This window comes from Paroedura picta, chromosome 7, assembly GCF_049243985.1.
Source record: "Paroedura picta isolate Pp20150507F chromosome 7, Ppicta_v3.0, whole genome shotgun sequence".
Lineage (NCBI taxonomy): Eukaryota > Metazoa > Chordata > Lepidosauria > Squamata > Gekkonidae > Paroedura > Paroedura picta.
The window spans coordinates 73,280,057-73,301,829 of record NC_135375.1 but is presented as its reverse complement, the minus strand read 5'-3'; the positions used below and the strand labels follow the sequence as shown (position 1 = coordinate 73,301,829).

The window sequence follows — 21,773 nt, the reverse complement described above, 5'->3', positions numbered from 1 at the left end:
CATGCCTATACGGGGAATAACGCCGATGCCCTGCTACTGCCAGTCTGGCTTTTCTGCCCCATGCATAATCAGTTTAAGCAATATATTTAGCAGCATGTTAGCTGGCCCTCACTGTAGGCTGGTTCTCTTCAATATGCTTTCTAAAACTTGATTTCTAAAAGTTGATTTTTTTTAAAGACTTGTTCACTGACATCTCTTCTTGATCTATTAAGGAGCTCTTGTGTTGGGATTTAAAGTGCCTTTTAACATTGTACTCCTTTAGAACTGAGACAGTTCCAAGACATACCAGGCAAAACTACTTTATCCTTGTTTAAAACAAAGAAGTACTCAGTAGTCCATTTGTCACTAAAGGCATGATGCTTAGCTGCAATTTTTCATTTCTTTGAAACGGTAATTTCTTTTGCAAACATCTCGCAGCATTTTAGCAGAGCAGCAATTGTAGTTTCAATATAATCCTTGAATAAGTGAAAATATAGAAATTATAGCTTTAGAGACCTAACTCTTCCCTTTCCCATTAAATCTACCCCACTCTAGCTGTTATTAAATGAGGATTTTCATTTCAGCCATGGCAAAGAAGAGACCCATGCCCCTCCTACCCACAGCAGTTCTCAGGAATATTAGGGCCATATGCAGAGTCTGGGAAGAATTTTTAGAAAATGGATTATGAATCTGACCTACTAGTTGGCAGAGTTGCAATCCTAAATACATTGAATACTATGAGATTTATTTCAAAATAAACACACTGCTTTGAGATTTAAAACTACTTATGCTAATAGTTTAGATATTGATCAAAGGGAAATCAAAGTGGCCAAAATGTGACTCTTTCTTCAAGTTTTATTGGCTGTATCTCTTACAGTCGAACCTGTCAACAACCAAAATGGGGTCCCAGTTATTTTTTATTCAGTTTTCTTGATCTTCATCAGTGGTTGCATTCTCAGTCTAAAATTAAGGCAATGTTATAATTAATATCCATATTACAATCATGTACAGAAATATTCAGACCCATAAATCAACTTACCCAAATCTGTACGTTGGACTGTAAGAGATACAGCCAATAAAACTTGAAGAAAGAATCACGTTTTGGCCTCTTTGATTTCGCTTTGATCAATTTCTTCCTTGGTGAAATCCACGGTGTACCTTCAATACTTTAGATATTGGAAGCCCTCTAAAAAGGGACTGTTGGATGGGAAAGAGCAGCATCCTACCTGGAGCAGAATATATGCCATTAAACTGGTTTTAAATTAGATTCAGAGTGTGCATACACATCACTGCATGCCAGCCAAGCCTCAGTGATAAGAAGCCAAATGGCAACCAGGGGGAGGGAAACTTTGTTGGAAGAAGGTGTGGGAAGGGGAATCCCATAAGTTTCCCTGCTAAGAGAATACTCCTTCTCTTTAAACCCAAGGGGCCAATCGCAAGCTTCTGCAATGACAGATGCATGAGAAGACTTCTAGCTAGAGTGGGTGGGAGAGGCAAGCAAGGGAAGCAATCAGAGTAACCAGCTCTTGTTAAGGAAGGAAGAATGCTTTTGCCTGCAGCAGCAACCACACCAGTAACCTTGGAAGCCACTTGGAGGGATTGAGTTTCTAGAAATGTTTATGTACAAAACACTTTGTTTATTTGTTTGTCTGCAAAAATACTAGGTGTTTTACTGCCCTTTTCCCAGTGTTTTTTTTTTTTTGCAAGAATAGGCAAGACATCTCTTGTACCCATTCACACAGTGATTTATTTTCCTAACACACATATATAGCACTCAGCATGGTAATGCATGCAGAAGGGGAGTGAAAAAGTTGAGTGGTATGGGTACCTGAGCTGGCTGGCCAAAATGCTAGTGCAGAGGATAAAACCAAGAGAGGTCTGACATGAGGAACCATGGAGACCAGAAGAAACAATGCTCCAACTTCCATCTTACTGTGTAACCCCACATTGGAATTGCCCTTGTGCAGGCCAGCTGCGGAAGATTTTTTCTAGGTAATAAGCTTCAAAACAGGATGTCCTGCCCTGATGGGAGCTAGGTAATAAGCTTCAAAACAGGATGTCCTGCCCTGATGGGAGTATACATGGGTTTTCTCGCTGATTATGTCATGTACTCCAAGGGCTGGATGCCCCCTGCCCTTAATGCCTTTTTCACCAATGGAAGGAGCACCGCTAGTGAGATCCATTAGTTGTGTGCAGTTTTGGCCTTCAAGTTGTGTTTTTGCATCCCCCCCCCCGATTTGTGGAACATTTCTATGATTAGCACTGCTGTCTACTTCACAGAGCAGAATTTTTCTTTTTCAGCTGTGAAGTCAAAGGGTGAATGGTTGTTCACCTGTGGTCCTGGCAAGGTGTCAAAGGTGGTATTTTTAAAAAGTGCTAAATGTGGGAAGAAGGTGCTTTACTCAGATGAGCATGACTTATGCTTATTAGGCCTTAGCAAGGCCCACAGTATGTGGGTTCTTGTACTATTTGCCCGAAATATATTCCTCAGACCTAGTCTGTTTGAGTGTCAGTGACCCTATGGGAGAAGGGTTTATTGTCAACTGTTATTTATTGTCTCTGATTCAACCTCAGGCCTAATGGTTTTTTCCAGACCAGATTCCTTTCCCGTTCAGTTCCCCTATCGGTTTGCTTCATTTTGGTGGCTTCTTATAAGAGTGCACCGATCCCACTTCAGAGGATAGGGGCTGTGATACCAGAGGTAGAAATAGCACAGAGATCTTGATCTCCAGATGTTTCTGAGAATATGAGACCTTCATCTGAAACACCTCTAAAGAATCATCAGAAGTCTTTAGAACAGGGATAAGTATCTTCCTAGAGCGCATTCAAGATGGCACCACAAAAGGCTTTGGACAAAGCCTGAAATCCAGGATCCCTCCACCTTGCACTCTGTTGCCCTACTTGGCTTCTGCTCTGGGATCTTTCTTTGGAGCTGAGAATGACCATTCTGATATACTACAGGAGCAGCCTAGGCACCCTGAGCATCAAGCTCCATCAGTTTGAAGGCCAGCAGCTCAGCCCTCCTATTATGTTTCCCACCTACCTCAGTCAGTAAGAACCAGCTGCATCCTATGGAATGGTCTGAGATAGCTATTGATTTTTAGAAGAACTGGCCAACCTCTCCCTATTTCAATCCCCCTATAGGAAGATGGATGAGTAGACTTTGATTGTCTCCAGTTATAATCCAGAGACTGCCTCTGACCCATTGCCTGATGGCACAGCTGAGAACCCTGCCCTAGTCTCCACATATGAGAATCTCCACTTCTATGGGGAGTAACTCTTAAGAAAGGCAAAGGCACTAGAGTCGGACATGGCAATCTCCAATATACATCCAGAGGACAATGTTTTAAGTAGGCCCTATTGGGATATATCAGCTACAGTGGCTCTTATGATTCTAGAGGGCCTGTCTGACCTGACAATTCTTATTTGGATCAAACCAGCTTCAATTCTAGCTACTTCTAGAAAGCTGCAAAGTCTCCACTAGATCAAGCAAAATTTGGTAGTCCATCCTCCTCTGTTATCTGTGGTAACTGAGGGTATGCAGGCCAAAGACTGCCCAGGTCACCCTGCATCCCCAACTCAGCATTGAGAGTAGACACTGAATACCATTGGGAGGAAGCTGGTCTCCTCATCAGTGCTTAACGTTTGGTTTGCAAATTACCAAGCAATCAGGAGGGGATATCAACTCTGTTTGTGGGAGAGCCTGTCTAAATATTTCAACCAGCTGCCTGAGGACTCAAAGTTGCTGGCACACCTGATTCAGTTGGAGGCAAACTCTCTAAGCAAAAGACCAGTGCAGTCAAGCACTCCACCAGCATAGCTTCTTGGGCCATGGCATCAGCTATTGCCTTACGTCAGGACTCAATGTTGCTGCCATGTACTATCTGAACAAACAATAATGGTACTACCTCTCTGCGGTTCTTTAGGGATGCCATAGGGGTGTGGCAAGAGGTTCTTCAGATCTGATAATATCCCAAAGCCATCCACATAGCCCTGAATGTGGAAGCAGATAGGTTGAGCAGGGAATACCATTCCGAGTATGGATGGTCCCTGCAGAAAGATATGCAGTCTAAATGTTCAGGTTTTGGGGCTTTCCCTGTGTAGATCTATTCTCTATGGCTCAGTCCATGAAGCCCCCCCACACACACACACACTTTTCTGTCCCCTGGCAGAGACCGACCCTGTGTCTTTAAGGCATGAGTACTTAGATACCTTGGAAAGGGGTACATTTCTGTGCCGTTTCTGCCTGTTGGGCAGGGGGCATGGAGGCCATATTGGTGGCCCAAATTTTCTGAACATGTCAAAAAGAGAAGAATAAAATCAGAGTCCAATAGTACCGTTAAGAACAGCAAATATTTATTCAGGGCATGAGTTTTCGAGTGCAAGCACTCTTCGTCAGACTATGAACTCCTTACATGACAGGGAATATATAGCAAAAAATAATTCTGTTACATTAGTAGACTGTGTCACACAACCAAATACAGCCAATGATAATTCTTTGTCAAAACAGCCAATCAATTCTGTTGTAGTTTACAAAAACACAAGGAGAAACAAAACTGCATGTGTCTGCCTTCCTCCCACCACAGAGCTCCTGGTCTGTAGGTCTCTGTTACACCACGATATTACACTCATTTGGTGGTGTGGAAGAGCCAACCTTGAGGGATTCCCTCTCCCAAGGGTTTAAAGAGATGCTATTACAGTCAAGAAGACCTTCTACAAGGTATTCTTACAAATTAAAGTGAAGCTAGTTCAGGGCTTGTGCCTCAAATAGGTGTATGCCCCTTCACTTGCTCATTACCAGTGGTTCTGGCTTATCTGCTGCCCCTGACCTTTGGCCATAGCTGCATTCTATACCAAGATCCAAGATACTTCAGGTTTTGCCCATAAATGTACATGATGGTTCCTAAAGAGACTGCTTTTAATATGTTTGCACCCACACCGCAAATCATCCCACAAAATGGTCCCATTCAGTCACTCCCTTTGAGCCTTTGTCTTCTTATGCCCTGACCTTCCTTTTGATGAAGGTAGCTGTCACCTCATCTAGAGGGGTGGGAGAACCAGCTGCTTTAAGGGTAGATGTGCTGTTCCTTAAGATCTTTATTGATTGGGTACTGCTCCTTAAGGTTGTATCAGAATTCCACCTGTCCCAGGAAATTGTCCTGTTCATCATTTTTCCCATTTTCATTTATAGGACTGGAAAAAGATTTGACACTTTGGATGCTTGGAGAGCAATACTTTATTATTTGCATAGGACCAAACCATTCAGGAGATCTAGAGCTCTCTTTGTTACTGGGGCCCTAGGAGGATAGAGCTGCATCCTCACAATCCATTGCTCATTGGGTAGTCTCTGCCATATGAGACTCCTATAGAGGTGCAGGGTTTGGCATTAGGGCACACTCTGCTCGAGCACAGGGTTCATCTGTGTTTCACCAGTGGGTTCTGCTTTTAGAAATCTGCAAGGCAGCTGACAGCAGAAGACATGTTCATGAGACACTAGGCCCTTGATCTTCAGTCAAGAAAGGCTGATTTTGGGAAGGCAGTACTGTAGGCATTGTTCCAATGAGAAACTCAGCACATCTCCTCAAGTGATACCTCTCACTAGTGTACCGATGTGGGGCTGCAGAGTAAGACAGAAGATGAAAATAGGATTGCACTTACCTGTAACTGTTGTTCATCACTTCTTCTGTGCAGACACGCATTCCTTCTATCCTACCTTGCAGTGAGCTCTCACAAACAATTGTGGTGTCACCAGTTCTATCTTGTGTTGATATTGGGAAAATTTGTGGTGGCTACTCCTAGAGCACATGATACAATCAATGGGACAACCTGTGCATGTGTGGCTCCCATCAGGGTGGGATCCCATTTTGGAGCTTTTAAGCTAAATAAGGTCTTCTGTCACTCATCCCTATCGCTCATCCAGCCTGTGCAAGTGCAGCCCTAATGTGTGTATGCACAGAAGTCAGTGATGAACAGTTACAGGTAAGTGCAACCCTATTGTATTTTTTGCAAGGAAGAGAAAGAACAGCAGTAGACAGTGTCTCTTGAGACAGAAGGAACACTGTGGGTCTGAGGGGGAAATGACCTGAGGGTGATAGTGGCAAACAAACAGGTTGGAAAGTTGCATAGAAAGAGCTTGAAAGCCTCATGAAGTCTACAAGTTAAAGGTTTATTTTATTTATTATTTATTATATTTATATACCGCCCTCCCCGAGGGCTCAGGTTGAGACCCCTGCTTTACAGAATATATTGGTGTTATATTTGCCTAAGAGATTGTATGAATTATTTCAGGATTCAAGCTTGTTGTTCAAACCATAGAATAGAATCATAGAATAATAGAGTCGGAAGGGACCTTATGGGTCATCTAGTCCAACCCCCTACACTATGCAGGACACTCACATCGCAATCGCTCATCCTCTGTTACCTGCCACCCCCTTAAGCCTTCCCAGAATCAAATTATGAGTTCTTGCTTTGACTAACCGTATCTCATGAAAGATTGAATGGTTCAAAACCAAGCATACCACACTTGTATATGTATCATCTTTCTCCTGGAGAGATTGTCAATAAAAAAGTGAAAAATGCATATCTCAGCAAGGGCAAATCTGTTTTGGAATTTTGCTGGCCCATCTGTGAAAGCAGAAGTGTGTACTTTAACCTTGTCTCTTCCTAGGTTGCCGCTGTAAGTGCCTTTGCTCAGACTCTGCGAAGATACACATCTCTTAATCACCTGGCTCAGGCGGCTCGTGCTGTGCTGCAGAACACTTCTCAAATCAACCAGATGCTCAGTGACCTCAACCGTGTTGATTTTGCCAATGTCCAGGTATGCTAGAATATCACAATATATAGGAGAGGTTCAGACCCTGCCCTCCATGTTGTCTTGGCTCTAGGACACTGCCCTAGTTGGCCTTAGAAAGAGAAGAGATGGGGTCTGAGTACAGCACAATTCCTCCCCCTCCCACTGGCTTCCCTTCTGTACAGCCTGAAGTCAAGGAACTGCTCATCAGCCCTTTTAAAGGCAGTGCTGTAACATGCATATCTCGCAGACAGTGGTCCTCATGAGCAGCTGGTAACTACTTTGTCTGTTGCTACCTTTGGGCTACCGCTCTTGCCAGACCTCCCCCAAAGATCCACTGGTGAGTTGTAACTCAAGCAGCAGCCCCCTAAAGTGGCAGTCCCCTGTGCCCTTGTTCCGTGATAGTTCTCAGTCTGAGGGAGAGGGATCCCTCAGCTGCTCACATTGTTCTTTCCTGTTTGAGTCTCTGATCTGACTGTCATAGCTTCATCTAGAAAAATTGCCACAAGACTTCTTTGTTTATGCACACAAAGTGTACATAACACAAATACAACAAGTTGCAGCTCACTCTCATTACAAGAAAATAATCACAAAACATGTCTACATTTTAGAATCTTTTAATGCTGTAGTTGCATACCTTTTAAAACCTCTGGGCAGAAATCTATCAGTACCAGAAAAAAAATCAACTATTGCTTTTATAGGCAAAAGTTATCTAAGCCAACTTGTGGAAGAAAATAGTTAGTGGTTCATTTTAAATAACTGGATAACCTGCAAATGATGAGAAGCAGCATTCAGTCACATTCATATGACCAGCAATTCTGTTCCTCCTCTTCATGATTCCTGTGCTCCAAATTTAGAATTCACATAAGGATTAGGGGAAATCTCATTGGCATATATCACACTGGCTACCGTAGTCACCCCAACTGTTTAGTTCCATCTATTCCATCTCTGTCCCTTTTTAGACCTACAGTTGACATGAGGTATGTGAAGCTTCCCTTCTTTTAACTTCTTTTTGTACTATGACAGGAGCAGGCTTCCTGGGTGTGCCAGTGTGACGACAACATGGTACAGAGGTTGGAAACCGATTTCAAGATGACTCTTCAGCAACAGAGCACTCTGGAGCAGTGGGCCGCCTGGCTTGATAATGTAATGATGCAAGCACTGAAACCATATGAAGGAAGACCTAGTTTTCCTAAAGCAGCACGGCAGTTTCTGTTAAAGTGGTCCTTTTACAGGTTAGTTTCTGAAAGTGTTCTAAATAGGTTATATTCACTCAGATAAGTAACTAATAACACTGTTGTCCATATATATATATATATATATATATATATATATATATATATATATATATATATATATATATATATAGCATTTTATAACATAAGTCTGTCTCCCCCAAACAAAATGCATCTCTGACAGTGCCTGCCATTTAAAGTTTAACATACAGGAGAGAGACAAGAGAAAAGTGAACAAATGTAGTTATTTGTGCTTGGGATTTGTTGTGGTTGGGGATGAAAATTTGGGAAGTTAACCTGTTCACATTGGCTTATCTCTGTAGGATGATGGTCATTGACCAGAAGAATGATGTTACTGGTCTTCTCAAAATGAGAACCGAATTACAGATAGATGTTGTGATTCTTATGGACTGTAATAGGCATCATATGGCCTGCAGATGTATAGAGCTATGGCCCATGAAGATTTGAATTATTTTATTGTGAATTAATGTGCTATTACGCGTAAAGATGTAACCTACTGTACTTCTGAGGATATATTTTCCTTACTGCTCAGTATGCACAGCCGCTACCACTTATCTGCTATGTCATTTCCCTGCATCTCTAGAATAAATGATACTGATTGAAAAAGGGGAGAAAAATGCATTTTAGTAGAACTTTCATTGTGAAATTCTCAATTGTTTGAGAATTATTTTTATATGCTTCAGAGGTTTCTGAACTCTTTTACTGAATGATGTTTACCCACTCATATTTTCATTTTTAAACAGCTCAATGGTTATTCGAGATTTAACTTTGCGCAGTGCTGCTAGCTTTGGTTCTTTTCATCTGATCCGTCTATTGTATGATGAATACATGTTTTACTTGGTAGAACATCGTGTTGCTCAAGCCACAGGAGAGACACCTATTGCAGTCATGGGAGAGGTAAGTTCACACATTACTTTACTAGTTGATATAAATGCGAATTAGAGATAACTTTCTCCAAAATGTGTGTAGTTAACAAAGGGTAGCCTAACATAATGTAGCATTGAAGGGGAATGCATGTTAACTGCTGCAGACTTTGGAAGGAGGGCAGGTACATCCTTACTGGCAGCACCCTGATTGGCCCCTCCCTCTCCAGCTCCCACCCTCCTTCCCTGGACACTAGCCACTTTGCTCTCAGATGCCTGAGAGAGACACAGAGAGCCTTGCCAAACTGCAGACGACCCCTGATTACCTGCTATGGCTCCTGCTGCAAGGAAGAGAGAGAGACAGACAGAGACAAACGGCAAACAAGCCCCAAACTACAAAGGCCCTTGCTTCCCTACTACCCTTGATTACCTCCTATGGCTCCTGCTGAGAGAGAGATCTGCGCCTGCCGGTGTCCTTTGGGACCTAGCGCCCATTGCATTCCTAGTTGCAATGGGTTTTCTTGCTAGTAATTAAATAAAACTATTGTACTAAAGTTAGTTTTCTAATATATTTGTTTAGAACTGACCTACCTTTGAGCATTGGAACTCTCAGATTTTGCTCTTATCGTTCACCATGTTAGTTTCTGAGAAGCTGATTTTCTTTCCTGTCAAATACTGACTTGCTTGTGTCACACAGAGAGTTGTCATTTGCCTTGGCAGCAAAAAAACCCAACCAAGGGTCTAAAGTTGCATCTGACAAATGAAGAGTTTTTATCTGATAAGCACCTTCTGGTCTAGTTATATTAATGATGTTATTTATGTTTTATGCTCTGTGTGATTTGATTGTTTTGGCCTTTAGCCATATACAATACATGCTACCTGCCTTATTAGTATGGTTCTGAAATAGCTATTCCTTTCAAGCCTGTCATCTTCAATAAAACATATAGGAAATTACATATTTTTGTTGTCACTCTGGCAGACCACATGAATGAAGTTAAATCATTATTCTTTCAATGCTTTTTCCTGGACAAAGGAAATTGGAGGTTTTCTTCCCAAAGAGGACTTTCCCTTTGTAGTAATAGCTCATTTTTAGTAGATTATTCTCATGAGTTTTATATTGATTGTATTAAAATACTGCTTTAGTTTAAGAAAATCAGATGTTCCCTTTTTGATGCTGAAAGGAATACTAGTCCTTATAAATTGTTTCATGTCATGTTATCCTGGTTACCGCACCAAAGGGTAGACAGCTGTCTTACATACTATACTGTACTTTTATTTTTGTGCAAAGTGAGTGGTGCCTTATGAAGAAAAATGCAAAAAAGTCAGCAAGTGTTATGTTTATTCACAGAGTGTTCTAAAATTCGCACTGCTTCTTTTGCAGCCTGTTGTCAAACACTCAATATGTCTTCCTCCAGTTCCTCTTTCTTTCCTTCTCCTTTTACCCTGTATTGATTCCTAGGTAATTCTACACAGTCTACTTTAATTTTAGAGGACTATGTGGTATATGCTTTGATTAATGTGCTCTTCCTATAAGGTTCATCTTATAGCATGAGATTTCTCCATAGGGGTCAGTTATGATATTCAAAGGTGTCACAACTAATTAGTTGTACACATTTGTGTGCTATAAATTTGCAGCATGCTACTTCTGGGGTTATGGTTAATAGCAGCCTTGGTTGTTAACTGGACTGCTCTAGGGAATAGTAGGATAAAATATCAAAGACATATACATTCATGACTTTTTCTTCTGCAGTTTGGTGATCTAAATGCCGTGTCCCCTGGAAATATGGACAAAGGTTAGTATTACGTAAATTACAGTGCATTTGAATGTATTTGTACATGTCACAAGGGCCATCTGAATTTATTGACCATGTAAATCAGACTTAAAATGAGACAACGTGACACAGTGCCGAATCACTAAATCAGTTCAAAGCATGGTTGTAGGTTATGTGGGTGAGGGATAAGGTTTACACTCTGATAGAGTGATCAAGGTTAAATACCATTGTAAACCTGATGGAGCTAGACCTATGTATGCGAACTTCCATAATAAATCTTGAATCAGTGTTGTAATGCTTATAACATATGTATGGACTTCAATGCACAAAACCACAAGTAGAATTGTGTTTATGGAAAATATCCTTCCTGCCTTCCCATTCCTGATGAAAGGCCCTTCGTGCTCTTCAGAAAGAGGGATGAAAGACCCTTGGGAATGATACGGAAAGGAGCAATGGTGGAAAGTTTTGCCCCCTATTTTTTTTTTTTTTTGTATGAGAAGTGTTCTTTTGCTTGTATAGACTTCCACTAAAAAAAGCAGCATGGTGTACTGCAGTATTCAAGGTAACAGTAAGCAAATTAACCTCCAGGAGCATTTTTTTTCAAACCCAAATTTATTTGACTAATCAGATATTGCGGGGAAATCAAGTTCAAAAAGGAGTCAAGGAGGAAGGTGGTGCTTAGTCAGGTACGTCTGTAAGCTAGTCCTTCTTGTCACAAAAGAGTCTGATAATTCCCTAGTAAAGGTTAATTATAATGTTGTTAAAATTGCTACTAATATGGCATAAGAATATAGCTCTTCCTGAGTGCAAGATTCATGGTGTATTATTTGTGCAGATGAAGGCAGTGAAGTTGAAAGCGAAATAGACGAAGAACTGGATGAATCTGGAGAGCCACAAGCAAAGAGAGAGAAGACTGAAATAAGCCAGGCCTTTCAGGTGGGCTGCCTACAGCCGGTACTCGAGAGTGGAGTACAGCAGAGCCTCCTGAATCCTCTTCACAATGAGCACATTGTTACAGCTACTCAAACTATAAGACAATGCAGTGCTACTGGAAATACATATACTGCAGTCTAACAAATATTAAAGCTACTTTTTCAGATTATATTAGCCCTGTTGATGTTGGGCTTATCATGGGGGAGGGGAGGGATGCAAAAAAAGAAGTCTGAAGGTTGACTGTTGTCAAATTTTATCTGTGCTTGAACGCTACTTTTACTGGAGTTGTGAAATGGAATGGGTGTATGTATTTTGCCAGCTCTCTTTTGGAAAAAAATAAATTGGTAAATACAATCATTTTACACTGGCCGCTTAATATTAAAAGTTTTCTTAGTTTCAAGAGTCAAGAAGGGTTTTTGCGAAGCTTAATGTTAATGTTTTTGTCCTCTTTATAATTAAAAGTAATTTAATTTTTTCATAGTTTTTACAAAATATTTTAATGTTAACTGTTAGTCATGGTGATTTTGTATAAATGGGTTTTTTAAAATTAAATGCACTCTGAAATATCAAAAAATCCTTGTTGATTTACACTGGAGGCATATTCATTTGATAGCAGCTGCATTAGAGTTACTATTAAAAGGCAGCTTTCATTGGAGAGAACTGGAAGATCCTATTTTGATAAATTTCAGAGTGTTCAGGGTTGGAAATTTTATTATAATGCTAAATGCTTGAGAATTTAGACTGTCTTCTTTCTCAGAGGAAGAGTTATTCTAATGATTACAGGATAAATAGCTCTCATAGCATGTGGAAATGTGTACTTAATAAATGTACATAACGACTCCATCACAGACAGTGCAAGCTTTCTTTTTAAAAAATCAGTTGTAGTTATTTTCTTAACAACTATCTTTTAAGACTACTGATTTCAGGGACAATCTGGCCAAATGCTGACTCTACACAACCTCCATTCATTTCTGTAAAGCTTGTGCAAGATTCAAACCAAACCAACCATAGATGCAAAACATGGGTTAAACCACATTTTAAATGAGTGGAGATTGTGTTTCTGTAGTGCTTTTGGTGGATTGTGTGCCTCATAAACATATGGGACCACTATGCAGATGGTTTCTGCTCTTCAGTGGGACTACAGATATTAGATACTGAAGCTTAAAAAAAGTATCTTGTGTGTGTATTTTTTTTTAATGCCTGTGCTACTTACGCTGAATTGGACATGCAGGAAACCATTCCTTTCAGATGACTTTTTTATTCCATGTCCTTTTCCTCTTGATAGTTCAATCTGCTGCTCTTGTTAAAGATAGATTATTGGATGCAAGGAATGTAGCAACCTGCATTGTAATTTTGCTCAAAAATAATTCCTGGTTCTTAAGTGGATTTCATTTTCTACATAAAATGTTAAAAGACAGTGAAACTGGCACATGTCACTTGTACTTATTTCCCAGTTGCATAGAATTGAATAGGTGGCTAGACGGACCATTGCCATTTAAGAATGTACATCAGGGATCATTGTACCTCGGCTACTACATGGTGCCTTAAAACAGAACTGAAGCTAAGATTTTCTTGTTAATAACTCTTACATTGATTCAACAAAGTGTGCCTGTCTTCTCTTCTCCCCCTGCTTTCAAATTCCCTAAACTGTAAGGGCAGGTTACATCAAAAATCAAGATTTTTTATTAGATAGTTTTAATATCCCTCTTAGAGTGACAAGCTATTTCTTATTTATAGATGAATTTCACTTTATTACTAATCAGATTTTCTTGAATGGGTGGGGGGAGTGGGTGAAAAAACAAAACTAGCTTTAACATAATAAGATCAACAGAATAGATTAGCCAACTCCCAAACAAGAATTTATGTATGTTTTCCTAAATCCTTTTCTTTTTTGTTTTCACTATAAAAAGTAAAATAAGCATAGTTTCAATTTGTACAGATGGTGGGGGGTCAGTCTACTATTTCATTTAATGGTTAAATCATATTTTATTTTATCACCTTTGAATTTTAATCATCTTATCATAGATGTAATGGATTAAGCATTTCATTCATTGAAAAGATACCTGGATATCCTTAGTTTGATCAAAACAAACCAAAAATGAAGGAAAGCACAAAGAAAATTTTTGGACTTTAGAAAGGCCTTTGTAAAAAATATGAGGTCTTGATTGTCAGTTGTCTGAAAGATAATCTTTAAAGTTGCAGTCACCAAATGCTTAAACAGCATATGAAAACAATGGTATATTTATAGCTCACACATTTGATCCGAGATTTGTCATGTTTCAAGAATATCTAAAGACATTTTTTAATTTGAGCATTTCTGTTTGTAATCTAAGCTTTAAGAATTTGCATTAAATTGTGGAAATTGAAGCCCACTGGCTAGGCATGACTAGATGATGTATCTAGTACTCCCTGCCATTCTTATGCTGGTATTCCATTATCATTTTGTTCCCTTTGTTATTTTAATGTACCCTTATTTTTTTCTCAAAATCCATCACATCTGTACCCCTCACCAATTTTTTTTCCAAAAAGTAAGCTGTGATAGTTGCTCCCTCTCATTGTGCATTATGAAATGTTTACACTTAAATACAGTGAAATTAAATGTAAAAACAAAGAAACACTTTTCAGCATAGTTTTTTAAGGCTCTGGTAAGGATGTTCTGTATTAGATGAAAGTTATTTACTGGGCAAAATCCTTTGTTATGGCAAGCTTGTTTGTTTTCTTATCATTGTTCTAGTTATAAATGTTTGTTTCTTTGTGCAGAGTAATGATTATGATTATAACATGCAAATTTAGTTTTGTTAGAGAGGCAGGGCTTTGTAAACCATCTCCAGCCTCATCCCCAGTTGATCACTGTATTCAATGTGCCAAAAAGGTTGATTAAAAAGTATACCCATGTTTCATGCTCCAATACAATAATGGTGTTCTGGTCTGCAGTGGAACTGTTCAAACAAGATGGCCCTCAGCAGCCAAATATTGCCCCAAATGCATCCAAAATGCCGCATAATTCAAATAAATTGAAGGAATAGCAAGTTAGATTACTCTTAATTAGTATTGTAGGTTTTAATTTAATGGCTGTTGATTTTTTCCTTTTGTTATGAGATAAATGTGATTTATAAGAAACAGGTAACAGAATTTTTGAGTCCAATGGGCACCCTAACCCTATCCCTAGAGGCTCTTCGATATAGTCAATAAGCCACAAGACTTTGAGTAGCATTCTGATATTATGCTACTTGTTGTGCCTATATGTTCATACCAGTCCTTTAAAGCATTTTTTGCATTGTTTGCAGTTATGTCTAAGGGCCAGGATTCAGACTCTCACTAGTATGTGCCCAAGTGCTTCTGTGCACACATATCAGGGCTTTTCTAATTTACTTTTCCAAGGGCAGCTTCTTTATGCTGCATTAGACGCTTCCCCAGAGATCCTTTGACTTTGGGGAGAGGAGCTCAAGAGCTATGGTGTATTTATATATATTCCCCACATAATGCTTTGTATCCTGGATACAGTAGTAAACAAAATAATCAATATTCAGCTACTTATGTAGCATAAAATAAGGATGTTGCCTCAGTACCAGTGAGGCTACTGACTTAATATAAGCACTTTTGTGGACATTGCAGGAGAAAGGACTCATAAGATTTGTGAGTAACCTATCTTTAAACATTAGTTTGAAAAAGATTTACCTTTTTTAAAAAATTAAGACTTTTCGGCTCTTGAATAGGTAATGCAGTGATCAACGTAGGTAATACTGTTGAACTTTTTTCTTGGACACATAGGCCCAGTTTTCATAAACTCTTCAGGAATGCAACATAGTTGGTGCTGTCACTTTATCTAACAGATGTTATACTGTCTCGTCAGAATTCTCTGCTTTATGTGCATTTTTGTATTGTTACTTGGAAATACAACACTACTTTAGGAATTGGTCACCTTTTGAAAAGTTACCAATGTGCAATGTTACATTTGGTTCACCATTTGGTGATACTGGAATAGTACTAATGGTACCATCATTCAGGAATGTACAGATCTACATACTGTTTCTTTAGTTTAAAACGAGGTATTTGTAAACTTCTGAAACACTTATTTCAGATTACATTTAGTAGAACATCAAAGGTCCTGATAGATTTCATAAAGCATAGTCTGCAGAACAGCAGATTAGTTTGACATTTATTACAGTCTAATTCATAGAATGTTTTTTTTAAATAAATGGATCACCCTTGGAGATTTTTTTAAAAATAAAATTCCAGAATACATAACACTGACTTCTTGAGAGCACTATCAGTTCCTGAAAATTGGGCCCTTATTCCTGCATTATAGGACAGGCTCTGTGTATATGATTAAAACATGTTGAAAGGAAGAGGTATTCAAGTATTTTGCGAAATTGTTTGGTGACTAAAGAAAACTGGAATAGAAGCATAAATGGAGTGCTTAGTTCTAGTGTTAGAAAATTCTTTTGATGGTAATGCCTTGCATGAACCCTTTGAGCATTGTAAATTAATCTGATAACTAGAACAAATCTTTTGGAGCAGTGAGAGTACTAAGTATTCTGAGTGCACTGTGCCCGAACTCCCACAATCTGAAATAAATCTTAAGAACACAGATAATTTTGAAAAGGAAAAAAAAGACCTGTGGATTTTAAGGAGAAACTATTTGAGAGTTGTGCCCTCCTCAGTTCCAGGCCCACCAGAGCTGCTCAACAAGTGTTTGTTTTTAACTTTAGATTTTAGATTGTGTCATCCTGCACATAAGTGTACCATATTCCAGGCCTTTCATTAAAAACATTCTATGTATGATATAGCTGTGTTGCAAATGTTTATCCCCCCTCCTTCCAGATTAAATACTTGAATTTGATAAAGACATCTGATTTGATCTTTAATGCATTTAGGGTATAAAATAATCACTGCCATCTGTTGCCCACAGCAACCTAGTATTCCAGTTATTTTATGTTGAATATGAGGCAATTATTTGATCCCAGACATAAATTGTAAGGTACAGAAAATGGTTTTTAAAATAGTTTAATAAGAAAATAGCTTTATTTCAGAATAGTAGGGAAATCTTATAAGAATACTAAAATCTGTATATAGATAAGGTTTTTCCAAAACTTGAAACATTTTTAGATTTAATTTTACATGCTACAATCTCTATAAATGGCCACTCAGTGGATATAACAATGATCACAGTCCAGTATGTGCTTGTGGGGTAAAAGCTGTATGTGCTTGAGGGATAAAAACACTGGATCCATAAATATCTTTACATTTTCTAATGTAGCTACAGAAGAAACAAGCCACAATTGAAACTTTCAAAAAATCACCTCTTCCATGGTGTCAACATCTGAAATTAGGGACTTAAGAGAAATTTGAAACATACAGTATTACTACCACTAGCATAACTCTTTTGGATCATAGCCTTTATCTCCTACATCAGGGGTAGTCAAACTGCGGCCCTCCAGATGTCCATGGACTACAATTTCCATGAGCCCCTGCCAGCGAATGCATCTGGAGGGCCGCAGTTTAACTACCCCTGTCCTACATGATCCTTCACCTAGGTTTGATGCTAAAGGCAGATAGGGTTTTTAAAGAATTCAGAAGCAAATTGGTCATATTAAAAAAAAGAGTATATGAAGACTTCATTAAAAATGTAATTGTAAATGCCAGACCAACCCATTCTCTACATAAGCCCATGACCCTCCAAAGCACAATCCACGTGGCCCACCAAGGCTTGATTACCCTTCTGTTTTTGTTGATTTCCAAAAGGCTCTAGAACAGTCTTGTGGTTCAGCATCTAGCAGCCTAGTTGGTACACTGGGTTTGGCTTGCTGGGTTTGAAATTGTGTGGGCCTGATTAGATTCTGTTCTGCAAAATCCTAGTATATGGGTTTCACACAGTACCTCTCAATAAGCAGTTTGTGGTGCAACCCTGTTTATTCTGTCCATTAGTCCAATGCAACTGTATTACCAATCTTTATTCAAATTAATGTATAATTAAAAATAAATGCAATACTCAAAGGGTTTTTGAACTTATTATTCATAATTTATTGTAAATGCTTCTCAGTTTGCATGCCTTGATCATTGCTGCTAGTGATTTTATGTGCCAGTAGTACTGAGTTTACGTTACCAATTTTACTTAATAGTTAAAGCCACTTACAAAGTGACTGCCTAGAGGGTATTTTGTTGTTGCAGTTGTTGTTAAAGAATATGCCTTTTCCCCCAAAATAAATTGTCTTAAATTTTATTTGATTTGTTTTCTTTTTCTTTTGTTTTCTAAAAAATAAATTATTATGTTGGGGTTGGAAGCCCTGAGTAATATTTGGGAAGAATTTCTCAGTGAAATAAATTAAGAAAAATGAAAATCATGCTGATTATATGACTGAATTAAGAACCGTGCATTTCTTCACGAGCTTCACCCTGAGTGCTGCCCACCAAACAGTGCTGTTGTGCAATCTGTGCCGAAATGAGTAGCCTTGACACACCAGCAGGGTTTTGTGGATAGTATTTTCTGGTTACGTCTTCTCCTCTGAAGTCACAGAAATAATGCTGGCTTAACTTTAGCAAGAACTGAATGGAGCAATTAAGTTGTGATTTCCTGCAGAAACATGTTGTTAGTGGCATTCAGAAACAAGAGGCCAGTAGTTTCTTTCCACCAGTCCTCTGCTGTAGCCATTAGCTATATACTTCTGTAAAATTACTGGATAATCCTTTATGGCCAAATTAGAGGAAAAAAATATTTTGAAAGTACTGTTTGCATGAGGTTATTTCCTTAAACAGGTATTTGTTCTGGAATTTTTAGTCTGGAATTGGGTCCATCCTATGGCAAAACAGGATAAGAATTCTGTCAGGTAACTTTCACATATTTATCCAAGATATATTATTTAGCAAACACCCTATAAAGTAAGTTGCTAAAATTCACAGAACTTCTTTCTTGCACATAAGACTTCTAAAAGTAGTTAGGGCTGTAAATGCTTTTATATGGCAACACAAACAAATATTTAAATTTACCATTGTAATTACAATTTCAAATAACTTTAATAAACAATTGAAGCAGATTTTCCCATACTTTAATTGCCCCATCTAAAGTTTGTTTTTGTTTTATTTAGCATTAGATAGATAGTGAGGCTGTAAAAATAAACTCAGCTTTTGTGTGCCTTTTTCAAAACTTTGGAAATTTGTGCCTGTGGTGGTAAGCTTTGATTGGGTTAATATTAGTTCTTACCAATCAGGAACTATCACTCAGGGCTTTCTTACCTTTGATGTAACTTATTTTTGTTCTGTTTATTTTTTTAATTTGTATTTTTTTTTATTCAGTGCCATCATTAAAATTTCACTTGGTAAGTGGCAGATCATGCTATTCAGTCCCACAAGCACAGAAATACAGGAAACACTAGTAGAGCATATTGGAACGCTTTATTTTCCAATTGACTGAATATATAATGTAAATGAGGTAAGCAACTTTTTGTAGATTGTATGTGTGAGATAATGTAATGTTCTTTTCCAGTTTTTGGATTACAGTTGAATATACTTTTTAATTATTTAAAGAAAACATCTTTACAGAATAACGTGATGGGTTTTGTATAATGTATTTGATTTTGTAAATACGTATTTCCTGATGTGATTTTTGTGAAAATGCTAAATCTTTTAGTATATCATGTCCTCTCAAAATTGGCAGGAGCTAAATAATAGTTTGTGGGCAATTTGTATTGTGTACTGTACAATAACTGGGGAACTTTTATAATTATAAAAATATATATTAACTTTTAGTGTGTTGTTTAAACAAATGACTGGAACATACTAAAGATAGTAGGATTTTTCTGAATATTTCAGACTTGAACTCAGGCTAGCTTTCTTGTGTTTTTCAAAACAAAATTGTGTCTTGTCTTTTAAAAATCAATAAATTTGTTTTCTTGTTACAAACACTAGAATGCTTTCATTTTTATCAAGGAGAATTGTGTCTGAGAGTATTTCAGGGGAAAAGCTACATTTGTTTTCTTCAGAAGAAAGAGGAGAAGTTGTGTTGTTTGGAAGGAAAAGAAAATACTTCTTGTATGGGATACATGTCGTGACCTGGATTGCTCAGGCCAGCCTGATGCCTTCAGATTTCAGAAGCTAAGCAGGGTTAGCATTTGGATGGCAGACCTCCAGGGAGGCTGGCAGTTGCAAGCCACCTCAGAATGTCTCTTGCCTTGAAAATCCCACAGGGTCACCATAAGTCAGCCAGTACTTGACAGCACATTCCAGAACTCCACATAGGGCATAATAATATAAAATAAAATGTAATTTTAGTATGTGATCATTAAGGTAAAGGTAAGGGTATCCCCTGTGCAAGCATCGGGTCATGTCTGACCCTTGGGTTGACGCCCTCCAGCGTTTTCATGGCAGACTCAATACAGGGTGGCCTTGCCAGTGCTTTCCCCAGTCATTACCGTTTTAACCCCCCCCCCCCAGCAGCAAGCTGGATACACATTTTACCAACCTCGGAAGGATGGAAGGCTGAGTCAACCTTGAGCCAGCTACTGGGATTGAACTCTCAGCCTCATGGACAGACAGCTTCAGACAGCATTTCTGCCGCTTACCACTCTGCGCCACAAGAGGCTCTATGTGATCATTACCTGCATACAAAGAATCTGTGAAATGTCTGAAGGTGCACTTGGGAGCTTTATTATTCATATATATTTTAAAATGCCAATCTGATATTTTCCTGACCCAGCCACCTCTAGGATGAAGGGGGTGACTGCGTTAAAGGTAGAGGTTGCCAAGGACAGAAAAGGAAGGAAAGCCTTGAGCACACATCTGTTTGGACAACCATCTCCAAAGAAAGATGATGTTCACCACTAGACAATTGGGGAATCTAACAAAAAATTGCAGGGGCACCTCATTTCCCCCTGTATGACCTTGTATTCATTCTCCTGGCAACCCCCAAATCCTTACCTTTCCTTACCCTTACCTTCCCGCCAACCAATCTTCAGTTATATATTATTTCATTTTCGCCACACTTTGTATCTCCCCAATAGGGTCCCGGAGTGACTAAAAAGCCCCTATGGGGCTTTTTGCACGGCTTCAAAATCGCACAATGGTTGCCAATTGGAAACGCTATTGATTTGCCATAACACACAACGTCGTAGACAATCTGCAACACTCCTGAAACCGATCAGCAAAAAGCGCTTCGTTGTAGCGCTTTCAGGGGAATCCCAAAAAGTGGATTCACCCTCCAGAAAGCGCTACACTCTTGCAAACAATCTGCAACACTAGCGATAAAGACCTGTGCATTAACATTGTTGCGGTTTCTTCAAAGTCCCTCCTCCTGAGCCTGTCCTTCAAACTTCCGGCGAAGCGATTGCCATTTTTTTTTTCTCCGAGTGAGCGGGGATAAACGCACCAGCGAGCCTCTTTCTGTTTAGAAACTTCCCTGGCTTCAGTCCTTCACCTTTAGTCACTAAGCACAAACCACATAAAAGCCCGTTTGCTGAAATAAAGTCCCTTTATTTTTTACACGTTAATTCAGCCGAAAATCGGGACCGTGAGGGGGGGGGGGATTTTTTTTTTATCACTCGAGGCAGCGTGGCAACGATCATACGATCAAACGACAGCTCACATTAGGCAGCTGGATGGGTCTCTCCGTTGCAACGAATCTACACAGATTCGTTACAATGGGTCTTTTTTTTTAAAAACCCTTTCTTAAAGGGAAAGGGGCTGTTTGGGAGCATGCTAACGGCTGCCCATTGGCTGCTTGACGGCCAGGGGCGGGACGAGCTTGGAAATAGCGCTTCCTTTTCTGCCGAGACCGGAAGCTGCGGGAAACGCTACAAAACGCAACTGGATTCCACTACAAAGGCAGGTATGCATAATGACGAATTCCACTATTTTAAATGGCGATTTTTCGTTCAGTGACCAATTTGCAACAAAGATCCCGGTGCGAAAAGCCCCATAATATTTTCCTATCCTCCCATTATATCTTCACAACAGCCTCATTAGCTTTCATGGTATGGCTGCTGGTGAACAGGTTGGCCTGAGTAAGTCATGGAAGTTACATGGCATCAAATCGTTCAGTGATTTGTGGCCATACTAACACAAAACTATTCTGCAAACTCGGGGAAGCCCTCAGGTTTGCAGAAAAACCTGAAAACCTTAAAACATTACATGGGTAGGGATTAAATCCCCCACCACAAAAAAAACATCTACCTTCTGAGTCCTGTGA

At 39.1% G+C, this 21,773-nt stretch overlaps 1 protein-coding gene across 11 annotated transcripts in view; it reads left to right on the top strand.

Moving 5' to 3' along the window:
• Positions 1-19,494, top strand: part of RFX3 (regulatory factor X3) — a 214,897-nt gene extending 195,403 nt beyond the window's left edge. For 10 of the 11 annotated variants that reach the window (XM_077344913.1, XM_077344912.1, XM_077344914.1 and 7 more), the window contains 5 exons: positions 6,647-6,796; positions 7,796-8,004; positions 8,769-8,922; positions 10,639-10,681; positions 11,496-19,494. In XM_077344913.1, coding sequence (XP_077201028.1) covers positions 6,647-6,796; positions 7,796-8,004; positions 8,769-8,922; positions 10,639-10,681; positions 11,496-11,734 — 795 coding nt within the window. In that variant the 3' untranslated portion in view covers positions 11,735-19,494. The remainder of the gene's footprint in view (positions 1-6,646; positions 6,797-7,795; positions 8,005-8,768; positions 8,923-10,638; positions 10,682-11,495) is intronic. The other variant, XM_077344920.1, reaches the window with a different exon arrangement.
• Positions 19,495-21,773: the final 2,279 nt, after the last annotated feature.